A 25,525-nucleotide genomic window follows, 5' to 3' on the forward strand; every position below is an offset into this window, starting at 1 on the left:
ACATTTCCCTGTTGCTGATATTTTATTGGAATAGTTCCTATGTTTAGAGTAGGTAATTAGCAAGTATTATGGAAATATATTTCACATAAGTGAAATTGATTGTGTTTTTTAAAATTATATTCTCTTTCATTCATAGGGTGGTGATGGAGAGCGTGGTGCAGATGGACCTACTGGTCTTCCTGGTGCTCCTGGTAACCGTGGTGATGGTGGAATCCAAGGACCTGTCGGTGTTGGTGGAGCTCAGGTAGGAGTCCTTATTGTTACTTGTAATGTGAAACACAAAATATGGATTTGTCATACCTTGATACTATGTGACATGCTCAACAAAACAGACTCAATCTTATGTAATAAATTTCACTTTGTCACAATTGTGTTAGGTTAGGTACAGACATATTTTGAATTGTGCTCTATAACATGTGAATTTTGAATGATTGAAATTAACATTTTCAAAATAGTATTACCATTATTTTCAAGGGAGGATGAATTTACATCCACTTGAAACACTTAAGTATGATAGATATGTGTCACAATAGCAATAAGACCTTCTAAATCAAACTCTGTTAGTATGTAAATTACTACTGTTTGACAGAATATTGAATAATAGAATAGATTTTGAACAAGCATATAGGCTCGCTAGTATAAGCTATATGTGCTTATTCCAATCATTTGTTCAATAATACATTGAACCTGAATATGTATATGTTTTGTCTCCTATTTAGGGACCCCCTGGCGCACCTGGACTTGTTGGAACACGTGGAGCACGCGGAGTCCCTGGAGCCACTGGACCTCGTGGAGGAGTTGGTGTCTCTGGAGATGCTGTAAGTACTTCAATTTAATTCAAGGTTATATTTGATTGCAAAAAAATACAAAAAAACAAGTATATACAAATATGAAAACAATATTTTGTATTTTTTTTCTCCAACGAAATAATAATTTAAAAAATTTTGAAATCATACAAAACAAAAGAAGAAAAATGAGATGGGACCGGGATTAACCCAGGCACAGAAAATCAATGTTCCTTTAATTCACTGTGATTTAAACCTAATACATTCATTCCATCCCTCTTTGAGATGAGTCCCCTGATTTGCTAAACCTCATCCGCATTAACCTAGTTGCAATATACTTCATTCTACTCCATAATCAAGAGTTGAATACTAATTTGCAATATAATTTACAGGGTGAACAAGGTCTAAGAGGAGCTGCAGGAATCCAGGGAGCCTCAGGTATCGCTGGAGAACGTGGAACAGAAGGACGATCAGGAAGAAATGGAGAAGTTGTAAGTATGCTTCAAAATATATCAACTGTCTCACAATGTTTTTATTTCAACTTAAATATTTAAACTAGTTGATTTTTATCTTGCATTTAAAAAAAAAACCTTTCTTAGTTTGATTTATAAGTGCAGCAGGCATCATGATAAAAATTCTGGAGAATCTGTAGTCATTCAATTTACTTCATGGATGTTCTATTCATTATTCACCTTGCTTTTGGAGGATGTTTGCTAGGGGTAGATGTTGTAGAACATATGATGATGTTAATTTTTTTCTTATTTTTTGATTTATAGGGAACTACTGGAATTGCTGGAAGCATGGGACAGCCTGGTCTCCGTGGATTACCTGTGAGTAAAATTATCTGTTGGATTTTCTGTTTCCATGTTATTGTCATCAATATGGGTAGGAAAACGGTTAGATATTGTTTCTGTAAATTCATGATAACTGCCATGTAACAGTTTTAACTGGGGCGGGGGAGGGAATGTGCCCCCTACATTTTCTGCAATAATGAGATGGGTCCAATAACCCAACTCTATTAGAGTTAAAGCAAATGATTACTTGCAGGAATTTATTAAAATTCTATCCAAAGTTTGAGAGAGAGAATATTATGTATTCGAAATTTGATTGGGAAACAGTTTTCTAATGAAGCATAAAATCCTGTTCCCATTGGTAGGAATTTTTGTCCATTCTTGATCATTGTCAAGAATGTTTGGAGGTAGCTGCATGTTTCTTTCTGTGAGGTTGATCCCTCTGCCTTTTGATGATTACATTATTTAGGGACCCCCTGGTCTCCGTGGTGGTGTTGGACAAGGTGGTGAGATGGGTGCACAGGGTGACCGTGGACCAGCTGGACCCGCTGGACCTCCAGGAAGGACTGGTGAAGCTGTATGTATCATCTTTTTTCCTCTTCATGCTCTTTTTACCATTGGGATATTGCATAACCTTAATATCAATACCAAGTCAATGTTAAAAAATTAAAAAATTAACCATAGTTCATGGAATGTATATATTGTTTTTTCAATCTTTCATAATTGAATAGATATGCACATAGATTTGGGAATTATATTTGCAATCATTTTGATAAACCATTCCTTACAGTACCCGTAAGACTAATAATAGAAAGCAGGATCCTGTCTGGTATTAGCAATACACACAGTCATTGAGAATCATCACCTTCTGCCATCTGTTTGGCTTAATTCATCTTTAGGGATCTTTGATGAAAGGAAGATCTTTTATGAAAGCTAATTTCAGGAACAAATATATGTATGTTACCTTCAGAACAGTAGCTGTTCACTCAAACTGTGCTACATATCAGTTGGGTTGCAGTATTCAATTCGGCTTTTACAACATATCCAGAGAGAAACTCATAGTTCGTTAATTTTCTGTCGCATATGCATATGGATTGCCAATTCATAGATTAAATAATAATTAGAAACATCTCTTTCATTAAGAAATTTGCTGTGTACACATAGAACTAAGTAAAAAGAGCTCTGAAGAAGTGCAGCTGAATATATTCATATAAAAGCTGTGCTATACATTTCTGTATATTATTATTATAATTGATAAAAACTATTTTGTATTACTGGTAGTACTGTATTATGGATGGGCGTTACACTCTTATTGTATCATACTAGTCGGTGAAAGGACAAATTTTGTATCATTCATTGTGTAAAGTGTGCTTTTCATGTTTTTTGTTCTATTCTCTTGCTTAGGGTGGCATGGGACCTATGGGACCAATGGGTGTATCAGGAGCACGAGGAGACAGTGTAAGTAACTCTTTTTTATGATTTGACCATTATGAATGTTGAATGAGACCATTTTAACATAAAAAGATGCAATAAATGAGAAAATGGCTCTTAATCTATGGCAAACCATCTACAAAAAGGTACAGTCAATTGTAAATATTGGACAAATGTCTGTGTTACTTTCCCAGACTGTTAATGCTTGTAATATACACCTATTTGGGAATTGAACACCTCTTTGATTTAGGGTATACTTTTATGGAATGAAATGATTGGGTATTTTGATGGAGGGGGGGGGGTGAAAGTTATTTTCCCATTAAATAGTAGGGTTTTACACATCAATGTAATCTCCTTTTTCTTTAAGTTTTTTTACACTTGAAAAAAAAATCTTGATGGTAAGCAATTGCCCCTTATGTCATCTCTTTAGGTGGTGATGTATTTTACTAACAGGAGATTTGTTTGATCGCAATCAGAAAATTGGTTCATTGTTGTGATAAATTATGAATTTTCACAATTCTACAACCATGTATTTTTTAAGGAGGGAGAAGGGGCAAGATAGACAAAGTTCTGTATTTTGATGAATCTCAGTATGCCTTAATGGATTTCAGTCTCTACGATCCTTGTGAAATTGTAGCAACTTACTAAACAAATCAATGTATTTTTCTTAATTCAGGGCCTGCCTGGTGACCCAGGACCAAATGGACCATCAGGACCAAAGGGACAACGCGTAAGTACAACCTCCAGAAGAACATGCATTTTTCACATTATTCAGCTCTGATAATATTTAAAGCAAAGAAATGTTAAATGAAAATATATTACAGTTCAAAATCAATACTGCCAAGTGGAATTTTGGAAGCAAGCCTTCTTAAAATTTGCATGCTTTCAAGAAAATATGTTGAATTATAAAAAGATTGTATCCCCTATGTTAACTGCTTTTGCATTCTTAAGGGAATTTTTCATCCATTAAGAATTGTAGGGGATCCTTTTGAGTAGTAAGAAATTAATTTTCTTAGAGATTCATTGAATTATTTAATAGAGAATATTTGAAGTGGGTGTTAATAAAAATATTAAACAAAATTTTAAGACAGTGAGAGAGTATGAGGAAAAATAGAGAAGTAGCGACAGAGAAAAAAGATTGTTGAAATAGATAAAATTTAAAGTAAAGATTTCAATTATTTTATACAGGGAGCTGGTGGAGAGAAAGGATCAATGGGATCTCGTGGTATCCCTGGAAACCCTGTAAGTAAACAAAACTGATTTGATTAACTATTGATTTTCTTGTATATTTTGACCTGTTAATAACATGGACCTACTACGGTAATAATGATGACAGGATACCCCATGACAGGAATATAAAAGACTTAATTTGAAAAAAAAAATGCCATTGAATTCCATGATTTGTGATCTGAGAAATTAATTTTATCTGTGAAATCCATATGTAGAATAAAAAGGACAATATAAAGTTCATTCACAAAAGAATCAATGAAGATTTTATATTCTTTTATTTGATGAATAGTGAATATTCTGTTGTATTTTTGTTTGTTCACCAAGCTTTAAAAACACAAAATGGGTTGTTTTAAATGTTTTATTACATTTATTTTTTATAACCATTATAAATCATTTTGAAAAAATTTCAGGGACCCGGTGGTCCTCCAGGTGAACGTGGACCTGCTGGTTTACAAGGAGAGAAGGGAGAAGCTGGACCATCTGGTAGCCAGGGTAGACCTGGAAGGAGTGGACCTCAGGTAAGTGCTTTAAGGAGCTCTTTCTTAGAGTGGTACCTCCTGGAAATAATAGGAAAAACTGACACATTTACTCTTTCGAAATTCAGAATGTGGGTTTACACAATTATGATGTCCCGTTTATATTTATTGAAAGAACTCAGAGGCATACCCTTAGCATTTTGGGTATGTGCAATTATTTATATGAATATTGTGAAAAAAAGTTGTAGAAATATAATTAATCATTGTAGTTGGTATATAGTAAAAGACTATATGATCAAAATGTTGGATCCTGGGTAAGATGTTATATGAGTTGTGTACGTGCCAAAAGTTTTTTTTTAACCAGACAACCACCACCAGAGTCAAAACCTCTTGATTAATCATACTAAAAGATTTATAGCCTTAAAGATCATGAATGAATTTTACTGTCTTCAGGCAAATTTTCCGAATACATAGAACTGTGCAATTTTGCGAGTCTGGTAAATGAAAAAACAGTGATTATAACACTACATGTAATTGTGTACTTTAAAAGTATTAGGCCTATGGGCTTTTAGTAATATATAAGCATTCATTCTAGTTTTGACATGCTATTATTGGAATGTTATGTTGATCAAGTTCACTTTTATTATTGCAGGGTAATATGGGACCCCGTGGAAGCCGTGGTGAGGTTGGCAACCAAGGAGCAATTGTAAGTATATTTCTCTACTTCTTTAGATTTTTTTACTCATGAAGTTTCAAATAACAGAATGATAACTGATTTTGCTACGGTATGCTTGAATTCATTGCCAAGCACGGTCACTGATTATGGAAAACGAATCTCAAGTTTATTGATGTGATGTGATAAGAGTAAAGCTTTCAATATTCAATGCTTATCGTGATAAATTAAGTTCTTTTGTTATTTGTATTTTATTTTTGTCTTTCAAGAAGAAATATGATATAATACAATATATTTTTTTTGTGTTCCCCCTCTCACTCCTATCCTCCCAAACTACCTCTGTGTGCTATTCTCTCTTCACTTTACCCCTCCCCCTTGCTCTTCTTACCTTTCACTCCCTCTTTCCCCCTCCCACAGGGACCTATGGGATCACCTGGAATGAATGGACCTCCAGGAGTTGTTGGTGAACCAGTAAGTAATACTACATCATTGCATCCATTTTCTGTAATTTAGATATACGCTGCAGTGGGCTTATCAATTTTTATTTGTTTTCTACTATCCAATATCATACAAGGCATATCTTGGTGTTCTGAAACAAATATGTAATTAATTTTCATTTCATTGTTTACAACATTTTTGATGAAAGTGATCAAGTTTTATAATTTCTTCAAAACAAAGACACTGAATTAAGTCATGCAATGCCTGCTTAGATGTCAATAATTATTGTATAAATCAGGGATAAAACCCAAGTCCTCAAATCTTGTAAATGATAAATTTCATAATTTTCTACATTTCTGTTTAAATGTCATTCCAGTATTTTAATGAATCATGGGGTTGATTATATTGTGAAATGTTTCTTCTTTTTTGATGACAGGGACCTTCTGGACCTGTTGGAAATAATGGCCGCCCTGGTGATGACGGACGTATGGTACGTATATGATTAACTTGGATTCAAGTTCTTTTCATGGATTGCTGTATTATTTATGAATATATCTGAAATAAAATCTTAGCTCTTGCAAAGTAATAAATTTTGAACCTCGAAAGTACTACCACCACTACTACTACTACTACTACTCTACTAACAATAATGATCATAATGATAATTAGCTGGGGTAATAGTAATAGCAGGGCCTGCTAGGAGAACAGTTTGGGGACAGAAGTGGCTACCCTGGGTAAATTTACCATTATTATTCTTATTATTAAGACCTTGATAACACTATCAGTATGAATGCGTATTTAAAAAATTGTTTTGGTTTTATGTTTAGGGAACCCGTGGACCACAAGGAAACCAAGGACCACGTGGACCTCCAGGACCAGCTGGATTGGCTGGACCACAGGGTAGCACTGGAGATGATGGACGTGATGGACCAATGGTGAGTGATATTGATTTTTCTTTCAATAAAAAAAAAGACTGCCTGAAGTATTTTTTCATTACCAATTCTCACACTTCATCATAGATAAAACAATAGGAATTTGAAGAAAGCCTCTTTGGTTACTGCTAAAGATGCAGCAGATACTTTTTGACAAGGTACCTTAATAAATTGGTAATAATGCTATCATAAAAACAATAAAAACCAGATTATTATGCTATGCAATAAATAGCATTATTAAGATTAAGGTATATCTTCATTCATTCATTCATTCAAAACTTGGCAATTGTTTAAAGAGATATTAAATGTGAAAAATTTGAGGGGTTGAGGTATTATTTGGGGGAAGAATTATTAGTTAAAAGTCAATTTAAATTGTGTATTGATAATTAGGTTGAATATTGGATTATAATTGTGGTAGTGCTGACCTTCAGAGAAAAGACTAGTGCATTATTTCTTCATAATGTGAGAGAGGAAAAGTTGGAAAAAATCTCTCTAGGCATTTGTTGCTGCAATTACTGAGCCTCAATCAAACTAACAAAAATATATTCTAAAAAAATATTTGTGCACTGTGGGAGAACATAGTGCATGTATAAGATGTGTCAATGACATTTTTTAGAGTGTCTGTTCAGACATTTATGAGTACCCTCCTTTGTTATCATTTATTTCATGCAATTTTCTCTTATGATGTATTATTTTTTTCATTCATTGATTTATCCATACTTGTTTCAGTATTCAATTTGATCATTCATTCGTCCATCAATCAATTTGTCCAATTTTCCATTCATTATATTTGTGTGTATGTCCTTTTATTGCTAACAGGGACCTATGGGACCTATGGGACCTCAAGGACAGATTGGAGGCTTGGGAGCATTGGTAAGATTCTTATATTTCCTCTCTTAAAATCAACATTTCTTTATTGTTAATGTTTTTAATAAACATTATATGGAAGAAGTGATTCTCTGAAACATCAAGTGCCAGTTGAGTACTAATGATTCAAAAGTTCGAACAGAATCCTAAGTGAAAAAATATTTTGGTAAAATGTGAATTAACGAGATATAAGTAAAATTAGCATGGCCCTCCAGCCAGATGGCAAGTCTTTTTTCTACATAATATTAATACACTGTTCCACATGATATCTGTATTGGTGATCTTCATATACTGTTTTTCAGTATCACAAAGTTAAATTGGTTTTTGTAGATCAGATCTATACTGATACAAGGACAATTTTCAAGACTCTCTCATAAAATCATAATTTGCTGCCACTTTTACTGGTAAGTAAAATTGTAGCTGTAGTTTACTGAGAAAAATGTGTTTCTTCTTTCTTTGTAGGGAACCCATGGATTGATGGGACCACCTGGACCTGCTGGAGCACCTGGAAGACGGGTGTGTATCCCCATATTTACCTGATAATATGAACTTTCAGACAAATAAAAGTATTCATAAAAGAGAAGAGTATTTGCACAGTACATTGTACCTTTAATATACCAAAAAGAATTTTCCAAAAGTCAAGGCAATCTGTGGGCATCAAAAGACAAAAAAGACAGTGCAGTTAATGGTCAGAAGCTTCAAACATACTTCAAAGTATACAATGTCATAAATTCCAAATGCATTTGTTTTTTATTGATAGGATGTTACAATTGTTACATTCTGCTTCTTTGCAATGTGGTGCTAGTGGGCAATATCTTATAGAATAAAAACACAATTACACAATTCTATGGCTGTACTGAAATGGTTCGTAATAGAAGTGATGCTCTTCTCTTCCAGCATATTGCTTAATATTCATTATGTTGAAATTCCTTGTCAAATCCCATTCCTTTCTATGGATCAGAAGTTTGCTGCAAATCTCAGTTTTAGCACAAGTCGCTTTGTCAATTTCTTGTCATATGCCATTTAGTTCAGTTTACATCATCTACACTGCTGAACATTCTTTTTATTCTGTGATATTTTATACTGACTTGATATGTTGATGCCTTATGTTACCTAGGGTACTGATGGAGATGAGGGATCCACCGGACCTGATGGTGAGCGTGGAGAACGTGGACGCATGGGACCAGCTGGACCTGCTGGACCTCGTGGAATGCCAGGAAGTGATGTAAGTTTTGTGCAATTGTGCTCTCCTCTTATTCATGCTCTGTAATATTAACTGCTCTATCCCTATATTCAACAAAAATGTATTTGTGAGTTAGTAATATGTATGTTTGAGATGTTCAACAAGGCCATTGGTCATTGATTTTTTTTTTTTGAATACTAAAACGGAATGCCACTAGTAATTCATATAATTATTTCATTGTTGACAGGGCCGTGATGGTAATGATGGTAAAGTTGGACCAGTTGGACCTGTTGGTGCACGAGGAGACACTGGACCCAAGGGTAACAATGGAATGAATGGACTAATGGGACCACGTGTGAGTAGCTGGCTTCTTTCTCATTTCATCTATAATGTTGTATTCAAAAAGTATTTGTAATGGGTTTCTACACCCATTGATAATGTCTCACTCATAGAGCCTGATAAGTTGATTGGTAAAACAATTAAATTGAAACAAATTTTCTTTTTGAAAAATAACCTTTTATGTGTTCTTGACCTGTGATTTAACATCTCAAATTACCTGTGCAAGCTTTCTTGGCTAAATCCTGCTTAACACTACCAGAAGTTTCACAGTTGTAACCATTTTTGTTTCTTGCTCTTAATCTATTGCATATCCTACCCAAGGGGAAGGATTTTACTTGATACACATTCTTGCTTCATGTGAATTATTAATTCTGTAGATTTTTATTTCCTGAGATATAAGAGCTAGAATTGAGCCTGTTGAAGATATTCATGATAATGTTATGTGTGTTTATTATAACAGGGAGCTGTTGGACCTATGGGAGCACAGGGAGAGCGTGGAAACCGTGGTAAGCAAGGAGCACAAGGTCCAGTTGGCAACGTTGGAGAGTCTGGAGGTACTGGACCAATGGTAAGTTTCAATTCATTCAAGATAATTAATTGTTTAAAGTCTTCTTTGGTTAATTTCTATCCTTCAAACGAGGAGCAAAACACTGTTTTTTTTTCTTTCTTTGAATATGAGAAATTTTGCCAGTGTGCATGGACAAAACACAGATTTCTAAGGTTTTATAACATCAATTGAAGGCAGTGATATTACAAAATTGTAGTATTTCTTAGGAATAGACAGATAATATGTCAACCATGTAATGAATTAATAATATTCTAATGAAAGGAAAGAAAATAAAATGCGTGGATACACTTCTCTGAATTGAATAAGCCTGTTCATAGGTGCAGCAAAAATGATTTGTGACATAATGAGATACTTACAAACTCTTATTATTTTCTGTGATATTTACACGTTTTCTTACTCTCTCAAGGGACCCATGGGACCTGCTGGACCCCGTGGTGAAGTTGGTAGCCAAGGACCTAATGTGAGTACACACTTTGACTTTCACTTTCTGATGTATTTGTTATACCTCTGCTGCAATAGATGCTAGGATGCATTAGCTGGTATATAACATTATTGTCAAATCATGTTGGGATCAATTTTGCTTTAATTTTGATTCTGAATTGCACAGTCTTTTATGTGAGGAGGAGACATATATATCTGCACACACACATCAAAAAGAGAAATTATTTCACCCAAAGTAGAATATGTTGGAGTTGTGATTTTATTCAATGACATGTATTGAAAATTAATGGTTGAATGATGAAATTGATCATATAAAGAAAAAAATCCAAGTATTTTAATGTGTATAATTCATAAGGTTATTGTTTTTTTCCTGTAGTGGTATGATTCAAAGTTAAAATTAAATATGAATAACAGTTATGAATGAAAGCGAATAATGTTTTTTGCCAGAGTATGAAAAGTGCAACTACTATCACCCTGGATTTAGCTTGAGCCACTACTTTATCAGTAGTTCTTTTAAAGAGAATCTATATGCTATAATACATTTCCTGATTTTCAAAAGTAAGTAATGAAGAACATTGTTGAAAAAATTGAAGAAATATTCCTATACATATGTTTGGATAATCAAGAAAAGAAGATAAAGTTTCAAACTGTTTGTGATAGATTGTTCACCTAGCTAGTTGAATTTATTTATTTATTAAGTTGATTTTCGTTTATTATCCTGAATTTTTTTTTCTTTTCTATTCCACATTGTAGGGACATAAGGGACAAACTGGAATGCCTGGTAGGATGGGAATGCCTGGAGTTGCTGTAAGTATTATCTCTTCTTAATTATTAATCCATTTTATTTATTTATCATATAAATATTTTCTGGGGAGATGGGGGTGCATTATTTGATTAACGGATGTCAACATTTTAACTGGAACTGCACAGTACATCTTGTGATGACTTGTTCTTTGGCTTCTAGATTTACCTCGATGCTAGAAATTTACAATATTGCTGAAAACACAGCCAAAACATTTTTTTTTCCTGAAACAAAGTGAAATTATCTATTCTTAGTTTTTTTGTTTATGTTAAGTATGATTCAATATTTTTTGTGAATCTTTATTTTTCAAAAATTATTTTGCAAAGGATATCTCATGCTTAATAGTACAAACCCATGTCTTTCTGATCAATCACATGTTCATAATATCTAATTTGTAATTAATTTATTTAGGGTGAGCCAGGACCTAATGGAGAAGGTGGACCACAGGGTATCCGAGGTATCCCTGTAAGTATCTTCTCCTTTTCTTATTCTTTATTGAACTGCTTTACATGCATTATATTTGCATGGGTAACATTTTTAGTGCATAACATTTTGCAATTTTGGTGTCAAATGAAGAGTTTCAATAAATTTCTTTATGATGTCATTGTATTTTCTTTCATTCTGTATAGTTTTGTTTAAACATAAAATGTGTTGAAAATTGTGAAAACATTAGACCACCTAAGATTATTAGGTGTATAGGGTACTAGTATTCCAAAATACATATGTATTTTAACAAGAAGTTGCATATGAATACAAAGCATACTATATGGTTTCTACCCCCAATTTTTTTTTTAATAAAATCTTTCAAAATACTAGTAGTGAGAAAAGTTGGGAAAAAAAATCGGATAAATGGATTTTTTGTATTTTAATGTTTTTATCTCGTGAAAGCAATTCTGAATGAGTTCCTAATTATATTATTATATATTGTAATGTAAGTTTCTTGAAAATAATAATTTCCGGTGTCCACTTCATTGCAAATATTTATGTGACATACCAGCTCCAATTAACTGAGGTTTCTGAACAAATCATTCACCTTTTTAGGGAGTTGTTGGAGAGAGTGGAAAGACAGGAAGATCAGGACCACGTGGACCCCCAGGACTTCGTGGAGGTGGAGTAAGTACCATCTTTGATATGTATATAACCTAACAATTTATTATAGGGGTCTATAAGTAAAATAATTGTTCGTATATTATTTGAGTTTTGCGATGCTCTGAAATCCAATAATAGGAGTTATTTACATCATACATCAATGTGAATCTTTTTAGGATAAAATGATGCCCCACCTCATTTTTCACTAATTACGGATCTTCTAATCTTTTATCAAGGAGGAAATCTTTTTTTTTGCAAAATTTATAAGATCAATACATGATTTGATTAAGTAAATGAGGTATTGTTTGTTTTCTTGTAGGGATCACGTGGAGAGCGTGGAGGTGTTGGACCCGCTGGACCTCCAGGACCCCCTGGACCACCTGGACCACCTGTAAGTTCGACTTGTTTTATCTACATTGATGTAGAAATAAGGAACTAGTTTCAAGAGGGGCAACAACAAATATGAAACTAAATCCATTGATAGAAGTCCTTGATGAAACCGATATCATTACTTTGTAGCTGTTTGTACATTCATCTACACATTTGTATTATTGTTTAAGAAAATATAAAGATATAACTATGCTATGAAAACATCAACTTGAAATATTTTTGAACTTGTATAGTTACCTGTATAACAAATTTAATGTTACTATTACATTTGATTTGATTAATAACATTCATGTAGGAAAGAGTGATTAGGGCATCCCATGTAAATGAGTGGTTGAAGTAGATATTACTTAAAATTATCCATGTGTGCAAATTGGAAGATGATAATTAAATCATGTTTTTATTTTGTCTCTCTGTACAGGGTGAAGTCTCAATGGTAAGTCTTTTTTAATATCTTTTATTTTGTATTTTGATCAATTAAATGTCACTGCTGTACCTTTCTTTGAAAAATGATTTTTGCAACATTTATTGATATTATTATTTATTTGATGAAATAATGGTAAATGGACAATGATTCTTGATGTTTTGCTATGTAGATGCAAAAACTAAGTATCTGTTTTTGTGTAATGTTATGATGATGTTTAATTCAGTTGGATTCTCCTTGCATCCATTTGTAGCAAAAATCTAGAAAATGTGTTAAAAGATAACTCAGATTCATCAAGAAATGAAAGAAAGCTGTCTGTCAGATTTGGGGCATTGTTTCATAAAGAGTTATGATAGAGTAAAAAATCAAATTCAAATTGACATGTTTTCTAAAATTTGCATCTCCTAATTACACAAATTTAAATCAATCTCTTTGACATCCCTTGGATATTTCTTTCTGTGTTCATTTACTAGTATACATTTTATGAGATTTGCTTGGTCTACAGCTTCTTGAAATTGATTTTAGTTCTTCTTGGGTAACCCTTCCCCCTGGAATTTTATTCTTTATTATTTTTACAGGCTGCTGCCATGCCACGAATGCCAGTTCAACAATCCAAGGGACCCAGCCAGTATTCACACTATGTAAGTACATACATACAATTTAAGTTTCTTTAATTTCAATTTCATTTAAATGTATAGAAAGAAATACCAAACAATGACAATAGTCAGTTCTCTATGGATATATCGATTTGTTACTCTGTATCACTGAAAATGATACAAATATATATAGCATATTATTACATTCCTCTTGAATATAACTAATGTAATTTATCCACCTGTCCTGTCTTTTTCATACTCTCTTTCTTGTATGTGATATATAAGTACAAGTTAATACCAGTTTGCATATATGCAGCCATTTTGCCTATATGCAGCCATTTTGCTTTTGAATATTGATATTCTTATATTTGTAATTCCTACTGTAGTACCGTGATGAGGTTCCCAAGACCGTTGATGAGATCGACAGAACCAAATTCCAGGAATACATTGCCAAGTTTGAGAGTGAAGTTCGCTCCCTCTTTGAACCTCTTGGAAGCCGCGACCAACCCCTCCGTAGCTGTAAGGATCTCTTCAAGTGCTTCCCAGAAGCTGAAGAAGGTAAGAGAATGGATACAGGAGTTACTTGACTATCCCAAGTGAATGCTACCAAAAGGACCGGTCAGAGCAGGGTTAAACAAAATAAAAAGAAGGAATACACTATTGGATTTTAAAATACCTTACATTCTGGACATTTAAAGTGACTTTTAAGTGATACTGTTTTGAATAAGCAACCACACCCTTTGCAAAGTTGAATTTTTACCTGGTAACTATTGGATCTTAAAAAAAATCGTTTAGATACAAGACCATTTTACAGAGTTATACCATGCTTTTGCTTTTGGAAGTGATACCATTTTCAAAGTAATATTTTGCATTTTTGCCTTTTTGTGAAAGAATATAACTTTTTTTTTGCTGAATAAAGAGTTTTTAAGAAAGAAATGGCTTTCAGCAAATAAAAATTCTAATCCATGTTGTGCAAAACAAAGCCTTGTGATGGATTACACAGTTAGACTTTTACATATTTTCCAGAATTAATTGATTATTCATTTTCTCAAACAGGCAACTACTGGATCGATTCCAATGAGGGCTCTGTCAAGGATGCTTTCCTAGCTCATTGTGTGAAGCGTGGAGAGAGTGGTGGCCCAGAGACTTGCATTACACCTGTAGTTGATTCGGTATGTTTGACTTTTTGAATCTTTCTTGCAGATATTGCATAGCAATGCTGGGAAGTAAATTAAAAGAGCAAAAGAAAGAGACAGATATAGAGAAACAACCCCCAAAATCTTTAATCATAGGACTATACCCAGGAATTATTGTGAATAAGCAATTTTTTTTAAAACACCCTTATTGTGAAGGCTTTTTCTACGAAGGTAAACATAGAAATTAATGCAACTGAGACCAAACTAAGAAGAGTTGAAATTTTGTTGAAAAAAGTCAGAAGAATTGAGAATGGAGTTGTGTAGACATAAATGCACTAATAATAATCTCCTAATCAAATAACACATTATTGAAAGCTCTATAAAACACCTAATACGTTTACCAGATTAAATTTCGCTTTTAAAGTATTCAGCTGAAAAATTACCACCCTTAAAAATAATAGAGTGTACACCCCAATTAAGAGTGCTTAAAATAATGCACTTGTCTGGTGGTTTAAGGGTCATAACAAGAGAGTTAAATAAATGATTGGACTTTTTCTAGAATTATTCTGCATAATGCAAGTCCCTTGTTAAGTTGTCTCCATCGTAGAATTAAAAGAAAAGGGGTGGTTTATCGATAATGATGGTTATTATGTTGTATTAATCGTTCTCATAATTTTTTTTTACAGATCGCACCTGCACAATGGTACGAAGGCCCAGCCGGACCAAGATATATCAGTGAAATGGGTCTAGATAAGGTGGGTTTCTCTCCAGTAATCTTTAATTTCAATGTCAAGTATAATTTCATTTTCAGTTAAGAGCATCTTGATAAAAATTGCTCTTGGGTTATGTGTTTGAAATTCCCTTTGACTTTGATTTCTTTGTGTCAGAGTGCCTCATACTTTGTTGCTTTGTGAATAAATCTGTAGATTCACAACATGATAGGAAAATCAAAATCGCTATTTCTCAAAGCATATTGATGAATTTCTAACTTCCAATACATTTTTTATGATAAATTTTTAATCATTTGGGGTGTAGAATTTGATGGGATCAAATACCCATGATAGGAAAATACTAATGTTGCTTACTTGAGCAATGAGGAAAAGTAGGATTTATATACAGAAATTAAAGTGGCGTTTAAATGTGTCAACAAAGAGTTAGGAGGATCCTTATAATAAGGAATATCAGTACCCAACAATATCAAAGAATGACCATTGGTTCTTCTATCAAATGCCCTTTGAATTCTTTGCCTTTGATTTGTTCTTATTTTTGTTTGAAACTAATGTTTTGTTTGCTCCCTTTATTCCACCCTACAGTTCTCATACCAGGCTAGTGAAGTTCAACTTACCTTCCTGCGTCTGTTGTCCACAAGAGCACACCAGAATGTTACCTACCACTGTAAGAACTCTGTAGCTGTCACTGACAGGACCACTGGATCCACAGAGCAGGCTCTGAAACTCATGACCACATCAGATGTAGTGTTATCACCTAATGCACCAAGTTTTGAACAATATGAAGTTATTGGAAATGATGAATGTCAAGTAAGTTATCGTTTTTTCCTCTTAAAAAAAATTACATTGCCTTGTGCAGTGTTTTGTGATAAATGCAATTATAATAAGGTGAGCAATTCACTAAAAAAAATTGATGCAAGAGCGTGAAAATTACATTTAATATTATATGATTAGTTTCCTCAACCAATTGTAAGATAATGGTGAGATTTATAATGACAGTAACATGAATAGTGATAAAATTACAATGATGGTCGTTTTCCTAACAGTTATTGGGTACTGACTTGTTGAGTTTTTTTGCTTACAGATATTTTTGCAACTGGTGTTTATTTTTTTATTCATTCAGACACATTCCACCCAGAGAAATTCTTTTACATCAGATTAAGCTTCTTGTAAATACCACGCTCACTTGATTTATTCCCTTCACAATAATAAACAAGTTTTTTGAAGTTATCTTTTTCAAATGCACAGCCCCCAAATGGTAGCATACATGTGCACACACATCCCCCCACCCTCCCATGCACACTTAATCACACCCCTGTGTCTGTGTATATAGCACATAGCAACTGAATGTGCATAGCTTACTGATATTTCTTTTCCTTGTAGTGTTTACTGCAGAATATAATGAAACCTTCTGTTAAATGTACAGATAATACAGTAATACTTACACTCATTTTATTCACCTGGGGCCAATTTAAAAAAAATGCAAGTTTCAAATTCAAAATTGATTTGCATTCTTTTTTTCTTTCATTGCATTTTTTGTAATGCCACAAGCCCAAGGTAGCAATCAATTTGTTGAACAAAGTTGGGTATTGCTGATTAAGTTCTATTTTGTATTGTAACATGTCCACATCTTAGTTAGATTTGGGCCCCGTTCTTCACAAATATGTTATTATTTGCGAAGTTAGAATCGCCAAGACATATTTGCCTTCAGCACATCGTATACCACTATAGCAATGTGATAGCAATGTTTTGATATGTTGAAATGCCATCCTTTCCCATGTCCAGTGTTTCAGTTGATCGGTTATTAATCAAGCGTTTTTTTATTTGGGGAGTTGTGATTTTAGAAGTTGAGATTGAATCCACTTGTTTCTGCATTAGCCCCAAGATGGCACCTTTTCCTAAAAAGAAGACTGTTATTGTTCATTTTAACTTAATTTCATATTATGACATGTTCACATCTAAGGTAGATCAGGGGAGCGTTTCATCAACATTTCTGTCCGACAAGTTGTCAGGTCTGATAACTTTCTTTGATTTTGACTGGCTGACAAGCACTGTTACTATGGTAACTGTCGGATAAAACAGGACATGTCAGATAAAACGTCCGACAAGTCCTTTCATGAAACACCCCCCTGGTTCTCACTTTCATAAATTAATAACCAATGAAAAATAAAACATGGGATAACAAATTGGCTTCCAGGCAAATTAATGCCACAGTAATGTTTGCTTTTAACAATACTTCTTAATTTAATTGGTCGATTTTTTTTGTTATGTTCAATATTGGGGCTATATTTCATGTCCATTAGATAATGCAATGTTACTGTTATTAAGATAAAAATAACCAATCATTTTTTTTTCTTCACAGGACCGAACAGGAGAATGGGGCCAGACTGTTATAAACTATTCCACCAGGAGAAACACCCGTCTTCCAATTGTTGACGTTGCTCCTTCAGATATTGGAGGAGAAGGCCAAGAGTTTGGTATTACTTTGGGACCTGTGTGTTTCTCATAGATTCTGACCCTTTTCTAAACTATTTTGAATTGTCTTTGAAATAACAGCAGCAAAAAGCAGAAAAAAGAATGTGAATTTTGGAGACTATTTATCATAACATCTGGCAGCCTCTCATAAAACTGGAGCATCCCTTTTCTCGTCTGGTGTGTGTTTTTTTTTAAATCTATGCAGACTGAAATTCTTGCCATGGTGTTCACAAAGCAATAATGAATTATTTGTAGGGAAGTCTCTTATTTTATGGCTTGAACAAAAATCCAAAATTTACCAGAAAAGGACAAAAATGAAGTCTCCAGTGACACGATTTACCTTGAAGGCTGACCAGAAAGTTGATACTAGATGGAATACATGATCTTGTACTTTACCAATCTATTCAATGATATGAAAAATGTGCCTTACTATATATCTGATTGACAGGTTAAAGTATGATCAAAAGATAATCTATTTTTATATCCATACATATACATTTTCAATTTAATTGTCAAAACTGTGGTTGAAATGAATCTTATTGATGTCCTTGTGTCTTTGATAGTGGTGTGGAATATATATATGATTGTATACCATTCTCACCTCTTTATTCTCTTTTTATTGATTTGCTTTGAAATGGTGCTAGCTCTCTAGTTTGTCAGATATAAGTGGACTCCCTTGCGCTGACTCTAGAAGCCTTTCTAAGTAGAAATAGATCTAAATGTTTCCTTTGTTACCCAGTAAGTCTTTGATCTTTCTGGAGGTTTTTCTTGTATTGTGTCTTTCGTCTGTGTTTACCAATAGTTTTTAACCTTGTGCATTTTATTGTATTTTTGTCATCAATTTGATTAGAATGCTCTTCCATAATAGCTAAAGAGAAAAAAGACAGTGAAAGAAATAGAAATAGAATTATCAAGCATAAGTCTTTTCGCATTTCTACTTTCCATAACAAACATGTCTTCAGATATTCTTTACTAAATTGGTGTCTATTGGCAGTGTTTTCATGAATTCAGTAACTATGCAAATCAAGAGATGTTCTATTTTTTCATGGTCAAGACAATATTTTTATAATGCTACATTATATACTGTTGAATAGATTGGTTGATGCAATGTGTTGTGTGAGATTATTATTGATTAATAAAAGAGCTTCCCTACGAAATTTGTGACTCTTTTTCATGTTGTCTGTGTATGAGGAACTTGTTCAGTCTGTGAATGTATTGATTGTGCAGCTTGTTATAATTTCAGGTAGATTGTGGTGGAGGTGGCGATAAAAGTTGTTTTGATGGTGATGTGGTGGTGGTGATGGTGATGATGATGGTGATGGTGGTGGTGATGTTGATGGTGGTGGTGATGATGATGATGATGATGATGGTGATGTTGATCGTGGTGATGATGATGATGACAATGATGGTAGTGATATTGGTGGTAATTGTGTTTGAGGAGGTGATAAATGTTGTGATCGTGATGTGATGGTGATGGTAGTGGGATATTCGGGATGAAGATGTTGGTGATGGTAATGATTTTTTTCTTACATACAATCATTAAATTGATTGGAAGGGTGGTATTCTAATAATTAAAACAAACTTTTACCTTGATAGTGGTACAATAATTTTAGTCCACACTTCTGTGGAATGTCAGCTTTCATCTTCTTCAATATTCATGAAAAAGACATTCTTTGAAGTATATTTTGTAGTCCCTGGTCATATCCTATTTCATTGGAGAACAAAATTATTTTGAACAATTGATTTGCTCTCAATTAATGACATTCCATAAAATTGTGGTCTATATTAGATGACATTCCATTAAATTGTGGTCTATGTTAGCCTAGGATTAAGGAATATACGCACCAACCGCCTTTATAGCCCCACCTTAAGCCTCCAACTGCTCATGTCTGGCCAGATTCACTATACCAATAACGCAATGTAATGCAATGCAATAATGCAACATTCTGTGCAGAGTAGTCTTAATAAAGGCAAATCCCGATTTTTTAAATAGGTGTCTTATAGACGCCTAAATACTACACACAAGTGTATGGGATGAAATAAAGATGGTGTTTCCGGTCACTTTATATTTCAATTTTTGAAGCACTAAATAATTATTTTCGAATGCAATTTTTCTGGGCTTTATTTTTGTAACAAATCACAGACACAGGTGACAAGTGTGACCTTCTAGCTCAGATTTTTTAAAAGTCAAACCAATGTTAACTAATCACTTTAAGCTAACTGGTCCACTTACCACATGGTCTACTTTCATTCAGTCTAATGCCATTCCGTCCATCAACATTTGGTCTAATCATCACTACGCCTTGTCACCATTTAGTCTATGACCATTTAATATCGTAACCAGTTTGTCTAATGTCCGTTTCATTTACATTCATTTTACACAATTAACACTAAGTCCAATTAGACCAAATGGTGTGTAGGCTAAATGGTTATTGGACTTACTGGTTATTAGACGAAATGGTGAGTGGACCAATTGGAAATTAGACCGTGTGGATAGTGGACTAACTGATGGTAGACCAAATGATAGTAGACGAGTTGGCAATTGGATGAATTTGGAATAAACCCACTAAATGACTACAATGTATTTATTACTACAATTTTGTTACCAAGTAGCAGAACATATACTTTTCCTCTCAAAATAAATTGAGTTTCTCTACATAAATAAGATTACAGGTCAATTCATCCTCTGTATTACTAATAGTTATTTCAAAAAATATATTTTTAAGACTAACCATTTATACATATTCAATGAAAGACAACCGTACGTTTTGGTCAGTTCGCTCTCCTCTTACCAAAATCAACGTTATGAGAATACCAAAACACTGGATATGTCATCAAAATTGGACGAAAAATAACAAAGTTATGACATTTCAAAATGTTGCATTATTTTATTAAACGCATTTGGCATGCGCAATATAAGCATGTTGGTATTATCATTTATTATTGAAACAGTTTTATGGATGTCCTTATTGATATGCAACGAGCAAGCTGATAAAATCATCTATATACTTTCGTATATTATTGTGTGAGATTATGTCTGGTCAAGTGCTGTGCTCGAAGAATGTAAAAATATGAGAGACTACTGATTTACAGTGTGCATGAGAAAATCACATAATCACGTAACGGACTTGCCACAGATCCCATGATTTTTCTAATGTAGGATTGGGTGTGAGTATGAATTTATCAATGCGTTCATTATAAGCTCTATTCACAAATAATGATGGTTGGAACTTACACATCTATGAATCTTTATTGTAAAAATAAAGGAAAATAATATTACTCCGATTTAGCCCTTGCGAGCTGCAAGGAAGCTACTTTCCTCAAAGCCCACTTAAAAAAGTCTCATCCCCCGCGCATTTCAGCCCACAGCATGCAACCAACACAACATTTATGTTGGTTGCTATTTTTGTGACTCTCCCTCTTTGCTCTTTGTTGGGTTTCGTCGACAGTTGACTTCGTAGTTAAAAGTTCATTTATTCTTTCTTTCTTTCACAAAAATTTAGACATGGCAGTTGACATGCTTTGAAAAATAACCAGATAAAACTGATTATTAACATAGCAAACATATATTAAAGTGGTCACATAACTGTTTTCATTTACATTAAGAAATGGGATTCCAGACAAAAAGGTTACACAAAATTGACATTTTACAAGAAATGGGAGACCTTAAAGAAGTCGGGCTCATTTTTGACCATGAATTATCTCGGAATACTCACATATCTAGTATGAGAAAGAAGTTATTACAAGGCATTGATGTCATCAGCAAACTAGGCCAAAATATACATCTTGCTTAGTACATACTTTAGTTTTGCTACTTTTATCTTATTGCATCATTATGGGTTAATAAATTTCCTAAATCATAAGTACTCTATTGTAAAGCACAAATACAAAAAATACTCTGTTGAATTAGAGATTTGTAAAAATAGCTACCTCATTTACATACCTTGCACATACGAAACCATTCTTTGGGGATTTTTTAAATATTGATTATTCACCATAATGAAATATTTCTTTGTAAACATTAACCTTATAATTAATGTAACGTTTTACATGAATTGGAAAATCCATAGTTATACCGAAATTATAATAAAGTATCATAATATGCGTTTGTAAAACATTCTGAAATACACTTCGTTCAGACACAGTGGAACACTGCCATCAGATATAACTTTTGTAAAAAAAAATATAAATTTATTCAAATGGAAGCTTGAGAGATATCACATTTTCTGATCTTAAAAAAAAATGAACAATACAAATTTATATTCCACAGTGTTTTGGGTCTTGAAATGTGAGGTTTTCCCTATTTTCATAGTCCTTTTTTTGCTTTTCTTAATAAAACCAAACTATTAATTTATCTTTTCTTTTGAATTTTTGTAATGTTATGGTGACCGTCGAGATAAGCCCTCTAAGGTTTTATACAGCAGCCAATTTCTATTTTAGTGATGTAAGTTTATCTCGATCATAATTTTGTATTTTAATGTCATATTTATACCTGTTAGTGTAAATTTTTTGGTATGGAATGGAAAGAAATCAAATTGAATTGAACTTAGAATTCCTTCCCTCTCACAAAAACAAAACTGGAGTAATTATGAATCCGCGTATGAGGAAATAAACGCGATATCATCAATGAGCGGGTTGGCTTGATGATAACAGCGCCGTACATGGTTTAGAAAATGTTTTACTAGTCACGTGAACTATATATAGCAGAGCAGGAAAATTATGCTTCCATATTTTTTTAATCCAACCGTGAGATTCAGTTGAATTTCGAAAAATATTATCAAATTGCTAACATTCTGGAATAAAGAGAGTTTAATACATAACTGATTAGTTGTGGGACTGAAATCCTGTCGAAACACTGCGCCATCACCATGAGTTTGTACTATCGTTTTTGTGGGGCACGGTGGAGGGGAGTTAAACATAACATATAGAGATGTTGGAGGATCAATCTGTTCTTCTTTCTCGCGACATTCTCCTTTATTTCCTTTTAATTTGTTGAGTCAAACGTGTCAAATTGACCACCGTCGTGTATCATTATTTCACTCATCACTGATATCTAATTTACAAATCAAATTGCGCACATCACGCCACAGAGCGCATAAAGAGAGATAAAATACATAACAAATAACCAAACCGCCAATAACTTTTCAATTTAAGTCTTCCAATTGTTCTTAATGTCTCAATTTTATTGTGGTTGAAGCATCTGTTTTCAGCGTTAGATGCGATTTCGTCAAGTTCAAGATAAACTTTTTATTCCTTATTTTTTGTATCGGTTGAATCTCAAAAGTGTTAAAAGTAATCTAATTGCTTCTCTGCATGCTATTCAGGTGATATAGATGGCAGATGTGTTGACGAATAGCAAGAGAAAGTGTAAAACCGACATTCTCATAAAGAAACACCATAATTTATATTTCTCAGACAGGCTTGAATACTCCTTTTGTCAGCAAAATAATCCTAATTATTTGTGTTTAAAGATACATTTGAAGGAATTTATTTTGATAAAGGGCATATGGCATGATTATTTCTTTACTTTTTGACAAAGAATTTAAGGATTCTTAAAGGAAGTTGCAGAATTATTAAGTTAAAACGAACATTTACTATTATATTTCATTACCAGATTTCACAAAGTGAAATACGGGACAATCGAAAAAGCACGCTGTACGAGCGGATCGACCGATCCAGGTCTTAATAAAAAAGATCAACAAAGAATGCTACACATAGTAATAGACTCGTAAGAAAATATAAAGAATAAGAAGGGAGAACGAACGAAAGAATAAAGGAAAGAAAGAAAAGAGGAAAGAAAGCAGATGAATTGAGAAAAAAGAAGTAAAAATAATAGGAAAATGAAGGAAAAAATAAAAAAGAGTTAGAATAAAAGAAAGATGAAAGAAAGAATAAAAGAGAGAAAAATGTTTCCGTCATTCTTTGAAATGAATAAAGAAAGAAAAGAAAGGAGGGGAAATGAGTAAATGTGTGAAAAAATGAAGGAGAGAAAGGAAAAAAGAAAGTAAGATAAGGGAGGAAGAAAAAAGAATGAAAGAAAGAAGAAAAAAAAGGGAGGAAGGAAAGAAGGAAGGAAAAGAAATAAAGAATCAGGGAAAGGGGGAAAAAGATAAAATAAAGAATGAAAGAAAGGATAAAAGGGGAGGAAAGAATGAAGGGAGGAGAAAATGAAGAAAATAATAATAATGTAAGGAGAGAAAGAACGAAAAGAAAAAGGAAAGGAAGAGACAAGGAAGCAAAGAAAAGTTCAAGGAGAGAAAGAATGAAGGAAATAAAAATATCAAAAGAAGGAAAGTAAGAGAAAGAAGGAAAAAGAACACAGAGAGAGAATGGAAAGAAAGACAAGAAATAGAGATAGATGGAACAAAAAAGGGCAAGCAAGAAGGATAGAAGGATGAAGAAAGAAGGATACAGAAAAAATGAAAGAATTAAAGAAAGAGGAAAAAATTAAAACTTCAAGCAAAAACAAATCATCCAACAAATATCTTAATGATACTTGGTGTTTTTTTTTAATACTTTTTAAATTCTTAAAAGAAACAACTTGTTTTAGAAATGAATAAAATTTCAAAGTGACACGTTTTCAAACTTAAAAATTAGATGAAACAACGCGGCATCACACACAGGAATCTCTCCCATCCCATTACAAGTTCGCACCGATCACAACAAGACTCAACAACTAGATCTAGTTATGAAAACTCAATAAACTTGTTCCTCCGATTACATCACAACATCAGTATTCAGAGAATCCATAATATAATTATAAACATTTCCCGCGGGTTTTGTGATTATTCTGGTTGAAAAACTGTTTATTATATGAGATTGTTTGCACCATTGAGCATGTTGAGAATCTGCTCCGATCTTTTTTATATAACTATATTTTGTTCAATATTCTGAAATACGGGACGATCCCGAGAAATACGGGACATCTGGTCACCCTGTTCATTATACAAATACTGATAAATGCACAATGCATAAACATTACTCTATACAATAGTGTGATGTGGAAAGAAAAACGAAATGAAATCTCATTTCTGAAAAGGTGAATGCAGAAAGATTGGAAGTCGCTTTTCAGGTCACATAAATTATGTTAACGATTTAACCACTTAAAAGTAACTGTGTATAATTTTTAATGCCACCTGCATGCAATTTACATTAAAGTAGGAATCATGTGAGTTTGGTGAAAATAAAATCAATGATATCAGTTTCCTTTAACCAAGCAGGCCTAGTTCATGACGCACTGAGTTATATCTGCGCATGTGCATTTGTAAAAAAAAACACACACACACACACAAAAACATAACCAACAACGACTATCAGTGACTGAAAGCTAATTCCATTGGAGGATATATAAATAGTGATGAATGGCGTATTTCGCATTTGATCTCCATAGGGATGCTGTGAATACATCCAAAGTTCTTTCATTCGAAGAAGATGAAGGTAAAATGTTGGTTGAAATCTAGAACTTGGACATCTGAAGCAAAGATTCATAAAGGGAAGAAGATTTCAGTCATGTTTTATTTTTGAGGATCATAGGCATCATAGAAGATCGCTGATTGTAATCGCTGTGGTTGTAGCAACTTTTAGCTTCATTTTGTCAGTCACAAGATACAGGTAATGTGACCACACATTTTCACATCTACGCTTATTGGGAAATGTGTGAGTTAAGGTTCAAAATAATTTTCTTTATGTTTTGCTTTGAAATGCAAGTTACATATTTCATCACAGAAGGGGTAA

At 33.3% G+C, this 25,525-nt stretch overlaps 2 protein-coding genes across 2 annotated transcripts in view; both read left to right on the plus strand.

Moving 5' to 3' along the window:
* LOC121410681 overlaps window positions 1-18,948 on the plus strand; it is an 81,481-nt gene extending 62,533 nt beyond the window's left edge. Inside the window, 30 exon segments of the mRNA XM_041602926.1 lie at window positions 137-244; window positions 720-818; window positions 1,178-1,276; window positions 1,562-1,615; window positions 2,046-2,153; window positions 2,981-3,034; window positions 3,684-3,737; window positions 4,196-4,249; window positions 4,648-4,755; window positions 5,366-5,419; window positions 5,804-5,857; window positions 6,261-6,314; window positions 6,652-6,759; window positions 7,576-7,629; window positions 8,086-8,139; window positions 8,741-8,848; window positions 9,054-9,161; window positions 9,606-9,713; window positions 10,120-10,173; window positions 10,908-10,961; window positions 11,368-11,421; window positions 11,998-12,069; window positions 12,365-12,436; window positions 12,854-12,868; window positions 13,435-13,497; window positions 13,839-14,010; window positions 14,509-14,624; window positions 15,275-15,343; window positions 15,902-16,126; window positions 17,679-18,948. Of these exon segments, the coding sequence (XP_041458860.1) occupies window positions 137-244; window positions 720-818; window positions 1,178-1,276; window positions 1,562-1,615; window positions 2,046-2,153; window positions 2,981-3,034; window positions 3,684-3,737; window positions 4,196-4,249; window positions 4,648-4,755; window positions 5,366-5,419; window positions 5,804-5,857; window positions 6,261-6,314; window positions 6,652-6,759; window positions 7,576-7,629; window positions 8,086-8,139; window positions 8,741-8,848; window positions 9,054-9,161; window positions 9,606-9,713; window positions 10,120-10,173; window positions 10,908-10,961; window positions 11,368-11,421; window positions 11,998-12,069; window positions 12,365-12,436; window positions 12,854-12,868; window positions 13,435-13,497; window positions 13,839-14,010; window positions 14,509-14,624; window positions 15,275-15,343; window positions 15,902-16,126; window positions 17,679-17,825 (2,553 nt within the window). The 3' untranslated portion in view covers window positions 17,826-18,948.
* Window positions 18,949-25,222: 6,274 nt separating this feature from the next.
* LOC121411997 (short-chain collagen C4-like) overlaps window positions 25,223-25,525 on the plus strand; it is an 8,338-nt gene continuing 8,035 nt past the window's right edge. Inside the window, exon 1 of the mRNA XM_041604910.1 lies at window positions 25,223-25,228. Coding sequence (XP_041460844.1) covers window positions 25,223-25,228 — 6 coding nt within the window. The remainder of the gene's footprint in view (window positions 25,229-25,525) is intronic.

This window comes from Lytechinus variegatus, chromosome 3 (genome assembly GCF_018143015.1).
Source record: "Lytechinus variegatus isolate NC3 chromosome 3, Lvar_3.0, whole genome shotgun sequence".
Classification (NCBI taxonomy): domain Eukaryota; kingdom Metazoa; phylum Echinodermata; class Echinoidea; order Temnopleuroida; family Toxopneustidae; genus Lytechinus; species Lytechinus variegatus.